The 15,982-nt window shown below is 37.1% G+C and overlaps 1 protein-coding gene across 2 annotated transcripts in view; it reads right to left on the bottom strand.

The window, feature by feature from the left end:
- Positions 1-15,982, bottom strand: part of LOC123525043 (TBC1 domain family member 2B-like) — a 72,166-nt gene that overhangs the window by 34,007 nt on the left and 22,177 nt on the right. For both annotated transcript variants that reach the window (XM_045303722.2, XM_045303726.2), the window contains 3 exons: positions 6,035-6,204; positions 2,546-2,677; positions 1,023-1,272 (listed from right to left, as the gene is read on the bottom strand). In XM_045303722.2, the coding sequence (XP_045159657.2) occupies positions 1,023-1,272; positions 2,546-2,677; positions 6,035-6,204 (552 nt within the window). The remainder of the gene's footprint in view (positions 1-1,022; positions 1,273-2,545; positions 2,678-6,034; positions 6,205-15,982) is intronic.

Genomic DNA, 15,982 nt, shown 5'->3' with positions numbered 1-15,982 from the left:
CAACAATGTTTGGATATCTGTGTTTTGATCTTCAAGAGATACAAACAGTTCGCTAATTGTCCAGAATTGCTTAAATACAGCGAAGGTGGAGGGAGAAAATGAAAGATCTGTGATCTGACTTTAGCGTCAATCTATGACGCTGTGGATAAAGATCAAGAACTCACATTGAGCACCATGTCTGAGATGCTTGGCATAATTGTTTATGCTTTTTTAGTATTCTAACCAAATAACTTATTATAACTTAGGTATTGATCATCAAAATCAATGAAAGAAATTTACAAATATAAATTAATGCAAACTCAATGAAAACTTCTCGATGAAGGCATGACGCTGTTAACGTTGTGGAAATATGATCACCATGTGCCAGGTTTGTTTAATTAAGTGACTGTTTTCGAGGAGGCGTATCTCCTGATTACATGGTCATAATCACGTCAAATTTGCAGTGCAGTTAGTAGAGTGATTGCAAATCATGACGGTGTGTTTCTTCTTTTGCCTCTATACAGTATTTAAAAGCTAGAGAAAAAGTCTATATTATTTTTAAAGAGCCCTCTGCTAGCAATTAACAGACTGATTGATTTATTTATTCACTTGGGTCTAACGTTGCATCAACACAATTATAGGTCATATGGCAACTTTCCAGCTTTGATGGTGGAGGAAGACCCCAGGTGCCCCTCCAAGCATTATTTCATCACGAGCGGGCACCTTGGTAGAACCATCGACCTTCCATAAGTCAGCTGGATGGCTTCCTCAAATGAAGAATCCAATGCCCTGAGTGAGGCTTGAACCCACATTGATTTGGGGCAAAAGATTTGAGTCAGCGACCTTAACCACTCGGCCACGGAGGCCCCTCAATAACCAGACTGAAAATTGGTGAACCAAATACGTATTATTATAACATAACTTCCAGTATCAATGATTAAATTTTGCCCAAATATCATTCTACAGCATAATACACAATATCTCAACATATTAAAATGGTCTGAGGATCTCTGCATTAATTAAATGACTTTAATTGCACAAACTTTGTATCTTTCCAGTTCTCGTAAATCTGCCCGTTCTGAACTAAGAGAGGTAGTAGATTCACGCGCAGACAGTGACTGAATCACATCTGGCTGATCAAAGCTGCTTGTACGCTGTATATGCTCTTGTTTCTCCTCTTCAGCACTCTGTAACTGGTTTGATAGGGAGACTAGAATTTCATCTTTGGCTTTCAACATATCTGTGAACATCATCACTTGTTCATGACTAGACTTTAACTCCGTATCTGTTGACCTAAAAACAATTCTTACAATTGTAGACTTTAAAGTAAATTGCTACAAATCTCTTCCTGGTTCTATGTATTCAGTTTCTTTTATAACTGAAGAATGAACAGACAGGTGAATGAAAAGACAGACAAATGGTGTGCATATTCTAACCCTAACCCTACTAAATTTCCATAATGAACTTGTCCGTCTTACAATTTGGACAGTACCATTAACTGTTAAAAGGGGTACATACTAAAAAGATACTGACTGAATGGCAAAAAGTGCAGATCATGATCAGACTGCACGGATATGCAGGCTAATAATGATCTACACTGGTCTCTCTAATATACATATTCTCCATATTGCCTTCTACCTATATTCCAATTTTAGACTTTTGAAATTATCGCAGGACCTCTATCTTGGTCATAGCTTTGGCCTAATTTTTTTGCTATAGTGACTTCATCTGTTGCCATAGCAACAAAACATAAGGATGTGCATAAATTATTCTCCCTAATGCTACCTATCCATGTATCAAGTTTCATGAAATAAAGTGATTGGAAGACCCTAACTTGCCACTTTTAGTAGTATCTTTTGATTATTTGTTGTCATAGCAACAAAATAAAAGGACAGGCATAGTCTTAATACTGCCACCTATCCATGTAACAAGTTTCATAAAAAGATATCTTGTACTTTTAAAATTCCTGCTGGATCCCACATTGTGCCGCTAATTAAGTGATGGAAGGACAGGCAGGGGGCAAACAATATCTCCCCTCCAGTTTCATCAGTATGGGACTAATAAATTAAGCAATAATATATCTCATTTAATGATTTGTTGCTGAATAAAATCATTGTTTGGAGTTCAGATGCGAAGCAATTATATCATGAGGGTGCAGCCCAAGTGATATAATAATACTCATCTGAACGACAAACAATGATTTTATTCAAGATCAAATCAATAAATGAGATATATTATTTCGATTCTAACATGTTACAAAGTTTTAAAGTACATCTTCGACAACACCCATTAAGTATTTGCCTGTTTTCTGTTTGTTCCTTTTCCAGCACACCGCTATGCCGTTTAACGCTATGACGTAATAATTGTGATGTCAGAAAATTGAATTGTTGTTTAATAACACACAGTTTTCAGTCTTCTTTATTTAATAGGAAAATCAAACGGGTCATGTTAGAATGATTTGTAACATATTATATAACAAAATGACAGAAGTACAAGATGTTTTCTGTTTCTTAAAACTTATGATAAAATGTAATGACTTGATTTCTTATCGAGGATGAGAAGTTACCTAAGTTTCTCTGCAGTGAGACTGTATTCCTGTTTTGCCTTATCAAGTTGATGTTGTAGTCTTACAAGTTCCTTATCTCTCTCCACCAACATTGATGTCTTTTCTTCTTCTGTGGCCCCTTCTGCTTCTTGTCTGCAAGAACAAAAAGAAAAGAGTAAGCTATTCAATTCAGAAGGAATTACAATTTTGACATCAAAGATTTTGAAACACTCAGAATGTTTATCTTTTCTAGAAAAAGTGCTGTTTGCAAAATACATAATGCTCCTGCCACGTGAGGCCTGTACCAACTAAGGTTCTGGGTGTGTGATGTTTTAGTTTAGACCTCAACTGAACAAATGTTTGCAAATTCAATTAACATTGCTGGTGAAGATATTGAATGTGAAAGCACAATTAGATATCTTGGTGCATTTCTTGATGAAACCTTGAACTCTAAAGATCATGTAAATCTCAAAATGTCATACAGCCATGTTGAATTACCTACAAACTAAGAACATTGGAAAATATTTAACCAAAGCAGCCCCACTAAAATTTTAGTTTCATCTCTAGTTATTTCACATCTGTATTACTGCAATATCATACTGTGTGGTGTAGCTATTACAATGAAGTACGTAAGATGCAACGTATTCAAAACATGTGTGCAAAACTTGTCCTTACTAGGAGGAAATTCAACAGTTCTGAACAAGCATTGTATGACTTACATTGATTGCCGGCAAAAGCAAGGATAGAGTTTAAGATACTTTCTTTCAAGTATAGCTGTCACATTGACAGAGCACCTATGTATTTAACAGAACTGCCTACAGAGTATGTTCCTAGTTGTGTCAGAAAATTCTGAATGTTGTTATGTTCTTCCATACAACAAGTACAAAGCATTTAATGACAAAAGTTTCTGTATTATTGGTCCAAAACTGTGGAATGAACTGCCATAAGCATTACGCAAAAGTAAGTCACTTGATACATTAAAAACAAGAGGGTCATGATGACTCTAGATCGCTCACCTGGGTTATATGAGCTACATAGACAAGTGTAAGAGATCAGGTAAAAAAGGTCAAATATAAGTAAGCATTGAAATCTTTTCCCAGTTGTGTGAACATGTTTCAAACTGATGCTAAAATATTAAGAAAGTAGGTCAGTAGGTGACATTCATGGTCACTGAAAGTCAGTTTTAAGATCGGTGTGCAAAACTGTGTCATCTAAATTTCTAGGCTGTATCTTAAAAAACAAGAAAGAAGGTCAGTAGGTCAAGGTCACAGTCAAGTGACCCCTTATTACTTGGGGTCATCAGGTAATTATAATTAAACAGTCTAGAAATTATGATCAGATAATTTTGTAGTATTTTTCCTATATAACTCATATAAAAACTAACTGACCCCTGGGAGGGGCTTTAATTGGACCATAGGTCATGGTTTGAACAATCTTCGTAAAGGACCACTAGACAATGCCATATGTAAAATATCTAAGCTCTGTGCCATTCGGTTTCAGAGAAGAACATTTTTCATGTTTTTCCTATAGAACTCTATGTAAATTCAAGGGACCAATATTGACCCTTGGATCATAACTTGAACAATCTTGGTAAAAGTCCACTTAAGACAATTCCACATACCAAATATTTAAGCTGTATGTCTTCATGTTTCAGAGAAGAAGATTTTTGAAATTTACAATATGGTCATATAGGTAAAATAAGCCCCGCCCCCTGGCGGCAGTGTTTTTTTTAAAGAAATAGAATGGCTTAAGCAATTTTGGTAGAAAGTCACCTAGAGATCATTTCTACAAAATATTTTTGAAATCTGTATAACAGTTTCTTAGAATAAGATTTTTAAAGATTTTCCTTTTGGCTGCCATGGCAACCACAGTTCTGAATGGATTTTAATTCTCTGGGCATTTCCGAAAGGGGGCCACCCACGGATCATTCCTGTGAAGTTTAGTGTAAATCTGCCCAGTAGTTTTGAAGAAGAAGATTTTTTCAGAAATTTTTGATGGACGGACGATGGACAACTGACGACGAACATCAAGCGGTCACAAAAGCTCACCAAGAGCCTTTGGCTCAGGTGAGCTAAAAAAAACTTAAGACACTGTATTTTAGAGACTTCAAATCATTGTTTTAATTTTTTTGATAATTGTTTTATATGCCATAACAGTAGGTGTTAGATTTTAATTTTATGTGACTTTTAACATTTCATCATTAATATTTTATGGTTTGTTAAATTAAATGTACTACACCATTGAATATGTCATTGTATATAAATAGGTGTTTAATCAAATTAATCAGTTTCAGTTTAGTTTAAATCATGTTGTGGTCCTGATATTTGACTTAATGATCCATAAAAGCACAGGCCGCGGTCATCTACTCACCACAGGATGATATCTAATGAAGTTTGACAGCTGTAGTCACAAGCATTCTCCAGTTACTGACTGGACCATAAATGGTGTACCTACAGGCCAAGTTAGTAGACATTAAAAAACATGAGGAAATTAATGTATCCTGTATTCTTCAAAATAACATAACAATTGAAATCCTTCATTAAGATAAATGCAACCAGCAGGCTAGGGCAGTCCTAGATCACTTATCTGAGTTTTGCAGCTCAGACTGGTAGTCTAGAGCTTACTCAAAGAAACATTTCTGCCAAATTACTTTGAAAACTGCCCCGCATATTCAGAGAAGATTTGGGAAGTTTTCAAGTCATCAACCAACCCCTTTGGACTTTGAAAAGAAACATGAATTTCCTACAAAACATACTAATATTGACTTCATTTTCCCTGGTGACTTCATCAAGGTTCTACTGTAAAAATTATACAACTTCTCTGTCTGCAGATATACTGACCTTGACTGTGTCTCCTTGGTGACTTCATCAAGGTTCCTCTGTAACAATGATATGATTTCTCTGTTTGCCTGCCATTATACTGACCTTGACTGCATCTCCTTGGTGACTTCATCAAGGTTCTGCTGTAACAATGATATAATTTCTTTGTTTGCCTGCCATTATACTGACCTTGACTGCATCTCCTTGGTGACTTCATCAAGATTCCGCTGTAACAATGATATGATTTCTCTGTTTGCCTGCCATTATACTGACCTTCACTGCATCTCCTTGGTGACTTCATCAAGGTTCCTCTGTAACAATGATATGATTTCTCTGTTTGCCTGCTGTTATACTGACCTTGACTGCATCTCCTTGGTGACTTCATCAAGGTTCTGCTGTAACAATGATATAATTTCTCTGTTTGCCTGCTGTTATACTGACCTTGACTGCATCTCCTTGGTGACTTAATCAAGGTTCCGCTGTAACAACGATATGATTTCTCTGTTTGCCTGCCATTATACTGACCTTGACTGCATCTCCTTGGTGACTTCATCAAGGTTCCGCTGTAACAACGATATGATTTCTCTGTTTGCCTGCCATTATACTGACCTTGACCATCTCCTTGGTGACTTCATCAAGGTTCTGCTGTAACAATGATATGATTTCTCTGTTTGCCAGCCGTTATACTGACCTTGACTGCATCTCCTTGGTGACTTCATCAAGATTCCGCTGTAACAATGATATGATTTCTCTGTTTGCCTGAAGTTCCTCCTCCAAGTCATTAATATCTTTACTAGAAGATCTGTCTCGGAGAGTTTCTCCGGTATGTGACTGATGTTTTGGAATGTTAGAGTTCACAGTCTGTGACAAAAGAAATAGAATAATTAAAGAGAAATGTCTAATTTTCTTGTCTGTTATTAGTTTTTCAATCAGATAAGATTATTTACTATTAAGCTACTGAAAATCAGAAATTCCCATTTGATTGCATATTCTCTGTATGTGACTTCAGCATTCTCTGGTATGTACTGAAAGCCAAAATTATACTCTTATGAACTTTATTTTTATCCAAAGAATGCTGCTACTCAGCACATCCTATCATCCCAACAAGTTTCAACATTCTGGACATAGTGATTCTCAGGTTATGGATTGGAAACAGTTTTCCATTTTCAGGCCCCTGTGACCTTGGCCTTTAATAGAGTGACCCCAAAATCAAAAGGGGTCATCTACTCTGCATGTCCAATCATCCTATGAAGTTTCAACATTCTGGGTCAAGTGGTTCTCAAGTTATTGATGGGAAAGAATTTTCCATGTTCAACCCCCTGTGACCTTGACCTTTGCTCAAGTGACCCCAAAAACAATAAGGGTCATCTACTCTGTAAGCCCTATCATCCTATGAAATTTGAAGGTTCTAGGTCAAATGGTTACCCAGTTAATGATCGAAAACGAAGTGTGACAGACGTATGGCCCCTGTGACCTTGACCTTTGATGGAGCAACCCCAAAAACAATAGGGGTCATCTACTCTGTAAGTCCTATCACCCTATGACGTTTGAAGGTTCTAGATCAAATGGTTCTCAAATTACTGACTGGAAATGGATTTGAATGTTCTGGACCCTGTGACCTTGACCTATAATAGAGTGACCCAAAATCAATAGTGGTCATCTACTCTGCATGTCTGCAAGTTTCAACATTCTAGATCGAATGGTTTTCAAGTTATTGATTGGAAACAGTTTTCCATGTTTAGGCCCCTGTGACCTTGACCTTTAACTGAGTGATCCTAAAATCAATAGGGGTCATCTTATAGTCTGCATGTCCAATCATCCTATGAAGTTTCAACATTATGGGTCAAGTGGTTCTCAAGTTATTGATTGAAATGGTTTTCCATGTTCAGGCCCCTGTGACCTTGACCTTTGATGGACTGACAAGCCCTGCCACCCTATGAAGTTTGAAGAATCTAGGTCAAATAGTTCTCAAGCTATTGATCGGAAATGAGGTGTGATGGATGGATGGACTGACGGACAGGGCAAAAACAATATGTCTCCCCCAGTGGAGGGAGACATAATTAAGACTGGTGCACATATAAAGATAAAATTGTACGATATCTTAATCTCAGGACAAAGCAGCTTTCTCTTGCCAAGACAAGGCTATAAACTGAACTCTCAAACCTCATATCAATACTATACAGATATATAAAAATATAAATAGTATACAAAGAATTAAAAGTTGAAAAAAGAACAACAAATAAACAGCATGATCACCTTTCTCCTCCCAGTAATAAATCCCCCAGAGAACAGACGTGACTTCCTCATACTGATTTCTGTTTTATTTTGTTAGCATTCACATGCATAATATCAATTCTGAGAAAATACACCAACTATTGTACTCTTTCATTTATTATCATTATTGGTTTTCCATTATATCATTCCATCACCATTTTATAACATATCCTGCAATATCACTATACCACTATTGATTATTTCAGAATTACTGAATTAATTAACTTCCTTACATCATGTTGTGAATATTTAATTTAGTATTTGATAATTTTTAATTTTGTTTACCCTTTATAAAACTAAGCCCTTATCATGATAATTTTATTCAATAAGGAAATAAAAAGGCCAGATAAGCCTTTCCAAATAATTGTTTGTGACTGAAACATTCTAGCTTGGAAAGCTGATTCTAAAAGGTTCAATGGTCCTGGCAAGGTGCTCGTCCCAGCCTTAAAGAATACTTCCGAGGGGCTTCTGAGGTCTTCCTACAATGTTTGAGCTGGAAATTCACAGTAAGCTGAGTGCGAGTGTTACACAAAACCAACCAAAAAATGCCTCGATTAACTACAAAGTTGCCTTTTTTGAAGGTAATTATGGTAAAATGTTCTAGTGAAAATACTATTTTATTTCTTTACAAATATGAGGGCATGGTTGGTTCATGTATATGTTTTTACAGTGCGAAAATATTTTCAGATATTTGATATCAAATTGTAAAAAAGAAAAATTAAATGCTGAAAGACATTTTTCATGTTGTATTTTTTCTTAGATGGTTCCATGTTGGATGACTCAACTAAGCAATACTATTTAAAATATCCATAAAAGATATGACTCTATGTGTTGGTAAAGAAAAGTACAAAATTTATCCAAAGATATAAATTCATATTGACTATATTCAATCTGCTAAATGAGTAAATAGAACATAATTATTATAAATAAATGTGAAAATTATTGTGCATCATTTCTTGGAATTAGAATCAATTGTTTCATTGTATTTGCCTTAGTAAACAATAAACATGCAGTGGTTATGTATATAAAGTTTACAAACTTCCTACAGTTATCTAATCAGTTATCTAATCATCAGTACTAATATTTGAATTAGATAACAAATCATTTAATACAAAACTGAAGACACAGCATGTACACCTATTGTTATTACTTCAAGGTGAAATTTGCATGTTGATGATAAAAATAAAGTTGAACACGTAAAAAAACTTTGAAATTAATAATTTTTATGGGGGACTAATTTTCATTAATTTCATGGTTTTGTTAATCCATGAAATTAAATCCAAATGAACAAAAAGAATTCACATTCATTTTATCTTCAAAAAAAATCTATAGATTAAAATACCAATGAAATAGTCATTCTGCTATAAAATTTAAATTTCATGCCCCAAAATTAAATGATTTTACAATAGGGCACAACAGTAATATTACAATACTAACTTTTCAATGTATTCTAGTTACTATTTCCATTAATTAAAAAAGAAAAACATTTATATCAACAATGACAGATGTATGCTGGTTTTATTCGAAAATTTAACAATTATCTAGTAGCCTCCTTAACAGCATTATCGAAAACGTAAAGGATCTCATTCATGTATTTTAAGTCAGGTGATTAATTAATACAGGAGGAACATAACTGAGCCGTGCCATAAGAAAACCAACATAGTGGCTTTGCGACCAGCATGGATCCAGACCAGCCTGCGCATCTGCACAGTCTGGTCAGGATCCATGCTGTTCGCTAACAGTTTCTCTAATTGTAATAGGCTTTGAAAGCAAACAGCATGGATCCTGACCAGACTGCGCGGATGCGCAGGCTGGTCTGGATCCATGCTGGTCGCAAAGCCACTGTGTTGGTTTTCTCATGGCGCGGCTCAACTGTTCTACGACCTAGTATAGTAGAGAGTTTCCTTTGTGGTTCACGAATCACTTCAACTGATAACCCTTTAAGTTCCTCTTGTAGATCATAATCACCCCTTTTCTCTCATACTTCAAGAATCACCTCTACTGATAACCCTTTGAGTTCCTGTTTTAGTTCAAGAATTACCCCTACTGATTACCCTATTTCCTACTGTAGTTTATGAATCACAACAATTTCATGAATCGCCCCTACTGATAATATTCTTAGTCCCTCTTGTAGTTCAAGAATCAACCCCCTACAGATAGCCCTAGTCCCTCTTGCAGTTTACGAATCACCCCTAATGATAGCACAGTTCCTTTGGTAGTCCATAAATCATTCCAACTGATAACCCTAGTTCCTTTTGTACTTTATGTATTACCCTTACTAATAACCTTAGCTTCTCTTGTAGTTCAAGAATCATCCCTATTGATAGCCCTAGTTCCTTTTGTAGTTTATGTATCACCACTACTTATAACCTTAACTCCTTTTGGAGTGCTGGACTCAACCAACTGGTAACCCTAGTCCCTTTTGTAGTTCTAGGATCCACTCTACTGAAAGCTCTAGTTCCTCTTTAGTTCAGGAACCACCTCTACTGATAGCCCTAGTTCATCTTGTAGTTCAAGAACCACCCCTACTAGTAACCCTAGTTCATCTTGTAGTATAAGAATCAGCCCTACTAGTAACCTAGTTTCTCTTGTAGTTCAAGAATCACCCTATTGATAGCCCTAGTTCCTCTTGTAGTTTATGAATCACCCCTACTGGTAACCCTAGTTCCTTCTGTAGTTCTAAAATCACCCCTACTGAAAGTTCTAGTTCATCTAGTAGTTCAAGAACCAACACTACTGATAGCCCTAGTTCCTTTTATAGTTCAAGAATCACCCCTACTGATAGCCCTAGTTCCTCTTGTAGTTCAACAACCACCACTGCTGATAGCCCTAGTACCTTTTGTAGTTAAAGAATCACCCCTTCTAGTATTATCCTTGTTCCTCTTGTAGTTTAAGAATCACACCTACTTGTAACCCTTGTTCCTCTTGTAGTTTAAGAATCACCCTTACTAGTAACTATAGTTCCTCTTGTAGTTAAAGGATCACTCCTATTGATAATTCTTGTAACTTTTGAAATTCAAGAATTCATGAATCACCCCAGTTGATAACCCTAGTTCCTTTTCTTGCTCAACTAGAAATATGTCCATGGGACACAGATGCCCCCACTACATGACAAAGGACACAGATCAACTTTGGGAAAACAATATGTTGCTATTTAAAAACAAATGCAAAAAATAACCATATATAATGTACATATAAACATATATGCTTTCTTGAGATTTTTAGATACCTGTCCATTACCGCAAAATGACAATTTTTTCCTAGGTCAGGGGCCATAACTCCTACAATACTGAATGAATCCGAATGCGAAACCCAAGGTGCACAACTGCACATGCTGACCAACATTCCTGTAAAGTTTTGTGACTCTAGGTCAAATACTTTTGGAGCTACGCGCGACACAACATTAAAATGACAAATCTTTAACTAAGTCAGGGGCCATAACCCCTACACGACTGAATGAATTCGGACGAGAAACCCCAGGTGCACAACTGCACATGTTGACTAACATTCCTGTAACTTTGGTGACTCTAGGTCAAATACTTTTGGAGCTACGTGCGACACAACATTAAAATGACCAATTTTTTACTAAGTCAGGGGCCATAACTCCTACACGACTGAATAAATCCAGATGTGAAACCCCAGGTGCACAACTACACATGCTGACCAACATTCCTGTAAAGTTTTGCGACTCTACGTCAAATACTTTTGGAGCTAGGCGCGACACAACACTAAAATGACCAATTTTTCCAAAGTGAGGGGCCATAACTCCTACATGACTGAATGAATCGGGAAGCGAAACACCAGGTGCACAAATACACATGCTGACCAACATTCCTGTAAAGTTTTGTGACTCTACGTCAAATACTTTTGGAGCTAGGCGCAACATAACATTCTCGGATGGACGGATGGAAGGACGGACGGACGGACCGACCGACAAGGGCAAATCTATATGCACCCCCCAAAAGTGGGGGCATAAAAATCACCCCTACTGATAATCCTAGTTCCTTTTGTAGTTCAAGAACCACCTCTCCTGATAACCCAAGTTCCTTTTGTAGTTCAAGAACCCCTCCTACTGATAGTCCTAGTTCCTTTTGTAGTTTAAGAACCACTCACACTGATAGCCCTAGTTCCTTTTGTAGTTCAAGAACCACCCCTATTGATAGCCTTAGTTCTTTTTGTAGTTCAAGACCCACCCCTACTGATAGTCCTAGTTCCTTCTGTAGTTCAAGGACCACCCCTACTGATAGCCCTAGTTCCTCTTGTAGTTCAAGAACCACCCCTACTGATAGCCCTAGTTCCTTTTGTAGTTCAAGAACCATTCCTACTGATAGCCCTAGTTCCTTTTGTGGTTCAAGAACCATCCCTACCAATAGCCCTAGTTTCTTTTGTAGTTCAAGAACCACCCCTACTGATAGCCCTAGTTCCTTTTGTAGTTCAAGGACCACCCCTACTGATAGCCCTAGTTCCTTCTGTAGTTCAAGAACCCCACTACTGATATCCCTTGGTCCTCTTGTAATGGGAATCATCAAGAAAAATATTCTTACCAAGTATTATGAAGATAGGGTCATAAATGTGGTCTCAAGAGTGTTAACAAGCTTTTCCTTTGATTTTACTGGGTGACCTAGTTTTGACCCCATATGACCCAGTTTCAAATTTGGCCTAGGAATCATCAAGATAAACATTCTAACCAAGTTTCATGAAAACAGGGTCATAAGTGTGGCCTCTAGATGGTTAACAAGCTTTTCCTTTGATTTGACCTGATGACCTAGTTTTTGACCTGACATGACCCAGTTTCGATCCAGGCCAAAAGATCATTAAGATAAACATTCTGTGAAAGTTTGTATCAAATCAAAGCATAAATGAAACCTCTATATGGCTGAAAGGGCCAAAATAGAAAGTTTTGCCCCTTTCAGGGGCAGTAACTCTATAACCCATGAAGGAATCTAGCCGGTTTTCGAAAGGAACCGAGATCTTATTGTGACTTAAGTTGTGTGTAAGTCTGGCTAAAATCAAATATAAAATGTCAATTCTATCGTGTTCACAGGGTAAAAATTAACGAATTTTGGCTCTTTCAGAGGTCAATCAGGGGCCGTAACTCAGGAACCTATGATTGGATCTGACGGATTCATCATGGAATCCAAGAATTATTGTTGTTGAAAATATTTTGCAAGTTTGTATCAAATCAAACCATAAATGAAGTCACTATATGGCTGCAAAAGCCAAAAATTGCAAATTTTGGCCCTAGAAGGGGCCATAACTCAGGAACCCATGAAGGGATCTGGTCAGTTTTCAAATGGAACCGAGATATTATGCCAATACAAGTTGTGTGCAAGTTTGATTAAAGATGATTGTAAAATGTGGTCTTTATCCTGTTCACAAGCCAAAAATAGCAAATTTTGGCCCTAGTTTATAGTTTATACATAAATTATTCTAGGTCGATTGTGAAGGAAGTTCTACAACTTATATCAATCACTCTCGACACCTCATTCCTGATGGAATCCATCGCCACGAGGGTATGAGAGAAGAGGCCAGTTTCTCTTTTAATGCTGAGCGCCAAGCAAGGGAGCTACTGGTACCATTTTTCACGTCTTTGGTATGACGCGGCCAGGGATCGAACCCACGACCTCCCGCACTCGAAGCGGATGCTCTACCACTAGGCTATCGCTTTAAGGGGACATAACTTTGGAACCCATGATGGAATCTGGCCAGTATTCAAAGGAACCCAGATTTATGCCAATACAAGTCGTGCACAAGTTTGATTAAAGATGATTGCAAAATGTGGTCTCTATCATGTTCACAAGCCAAAAATAGCAAATTTTGGCCCTTGAAGGGGCCATAACTCTAGAACCCATGATGGGATCTGGCCAGTTTTCGAAAGGAACCGAGATATTATGCCAATACAAGTTGTGTGCAAGTTTGGTTTGAGCTGATTGCAAAATGTGGTCTCTATTGTGTTCACAAGCCAAATTTAGCAAATTTTGGCCCTCTAAGGGGCCATAACTCTGGAACCCATGATGGGATCTGGCCAGTTTTCGAAAGGAACCGAGATATTATGCCAATACAAGTTGTGTGCAAGTTTTGTTTGAGCTGATTGCAAAATGTGGTCTCTATTGTGTTCACAAGCCAAAATTAGCAAATTTTGGCCCTCTAAGAGGCCATAACTCTGGAACCCATGATGGGATCTGGCCAGTTTTCGAAAGGAACCAAGATATTATGCCAATACAAGTTGTGTGCAAGTTTGATTAAAACTGACTGCAAAATGTGGTCTCTATCGTGTTCACATTCAAGAAATTATGGACGGAAGGACAACAGATGGACGATGGATGATCACAAAAGCTCACCCTGTCACTATGTGACAGGTGAGCTAAAAAAAAACAAGACAAGAGGTCATGATGACCCTGGATCACTCACCTGAGTAATATGAGCTACATGTTTCAAATGTCAAACTGATGATAAAATTAATTAAGAAAGTCAGTAGGTCACATTCATGGTCAATGAAATTCAGTTTTACGATTTGTGTGCAAAATTGTGTATGTCATCGAAATTTCAAGACTGTAGAAGGTAGGTCAGTAGGTCAAGGTCACAGTCAAGTGACAACATATTACTTGGGGTCATCAGGTAATAATAATTAAACAGTCTTGGAAATAGGATCAGATGATTGTTTAAGTATTTTTCCTATATAACTCACATAATAACTAAGTGACCCCAGGGCGGGGCCCTTTTTAACCCCAGGGGCATAATTTGAATAATTTTGGTAGAGGACTACTAAACAATGCATCATACCAAATATCAAAAGCCTAGGTCGTATGGTTTCAGACAAAAAGATTTTTAAAGTTTATTTCCTATATAAGTCTATATAAAACTTGGGACCCCCAGGGCAGGGCCTCTTTTCACCCAAGGGGTACAATTTGAACAATTTTGGTTGAGGACCATAAGACAATGCTACAAACCAAATATCAAAGGTCTAAGTGTTGTGGTTTCAGACAAGAAGATTTTTAAACTTTTTTTCCTATATAAGTCTATGTAAAACCTGGGACCCCCGGGGCGGGGCCATATTTGACCCTAGGGGGATAATTTGAACAATTTTGGTAGAGGACCACTAGATGATGCTACATACCAAATATCATTCCTGTGAAGTTTGGATGAAATTGGCCTAGCGGTTTATGAGGAGATGTCGTTTAAAGTAAAAGTTTACAGACGGACAACGGACGGCGGACGAAAAGCGATCACAAAAGCTCACCTTCTCACTCCGTGACAGGTGAGCTAAAAAACAGACTGAGTAAGCATTTGAGGACAAACAGTTAAAGCAGGATAAACATGAAGGAAATACAAGAAATTGGATTTCCTGAAAATCTGCAGTTAACATTTCAATGCTCTGTGCAACTCATATATTAAATATAAGTCTTGGTTTAAAAAATCAAAATCTCTTTCAGTTGTATGCAAAATAATCAAGAGCTGTCCATAATACATTGCACTTGGCTGATCGACAATTTCTAAACAAGGACCTTAAGTTCTGTTGTATTCTGGAAAGAATTATCTAAGGCCAGAGTTTTTTTATTTTTCGTTTTACGGGAGCGCCGGTCCTAAATATTGCAAAAGTGGAATAAAATTAAAATTCATTTTCCCGAGTTTTATTTTATTTTTTCCGCCGGTCGGTTGTTTACAGCCCCAAAGAAAATAAAATTAGTGTATTTTCACCTGGACGTAATTTCACAGGAAGGGAGTTTAACGCGTGCAAATATCGTGTTTTGCCGTACATTTATCGGCATTAACAGGTGTAAAATTCCACTCGCCTGCTCGCATTGGCGAGTTAAGTCTGAGTAGGACGAGTGGACCTCGCTGTGTACTCGGCCGATCGGGCGAGTGGTTTTTTTTACGTCCTTACTTTACCAAAATTCAGAAATTACATCTACAAAACGTCAACAAACTTTGAGATGGTTCAGTCGCTACCTGGATTGACTGGAATTTACCCGCGAATCGTAAAGATATCAAAACGTCATGCCGGTAATTTTCCATTCCACAAGCACGTGTGACCTATCGTAACATCTAATTTACATCGACACGTACACAAAAACCGTGCGTAGTGCATTCATTTTTTAATATTTTCGCATCAAGTTTTCAACACCCCTTGAGAAATAATACTTTTTGAATTCTATAATGATTTTAATAAGATATCGACAGAAATGTAGGCAAAATTCTATAAAAACGGTCGAATTTTCATATAATCATTTGTAAAAATTCAAACAGCGCGATCTTAGTTACTTATTTCTTTCTAAAAGTAAATAAATGATGAATACTATGGGCTTAAAATTCAGACTTTTAACCAGAAAGTACAAAAAACAGAATAAAAAAATCTTAAATAATG

Source organism: Mercenaria mercenaria, chromosome 3, assembly GCF_021730395.1.
Source record: "Mercenaria mercenaria strain notata chromosome 3, MADL_Memer_1, whole genome shotgun sequence".
NCBI classification, from domain to species: Eukaryota; Metazoa; Mollusca; class Bivalvia; order Venerida; family Veneridae; genus Mercenaria; species Mercenaria mercenaria.
The sequence above is the reverse complement of the archived record's forward strand: the minus strand, read 5'-3'. Positions and strand labels throughout refer to the sequence as shown.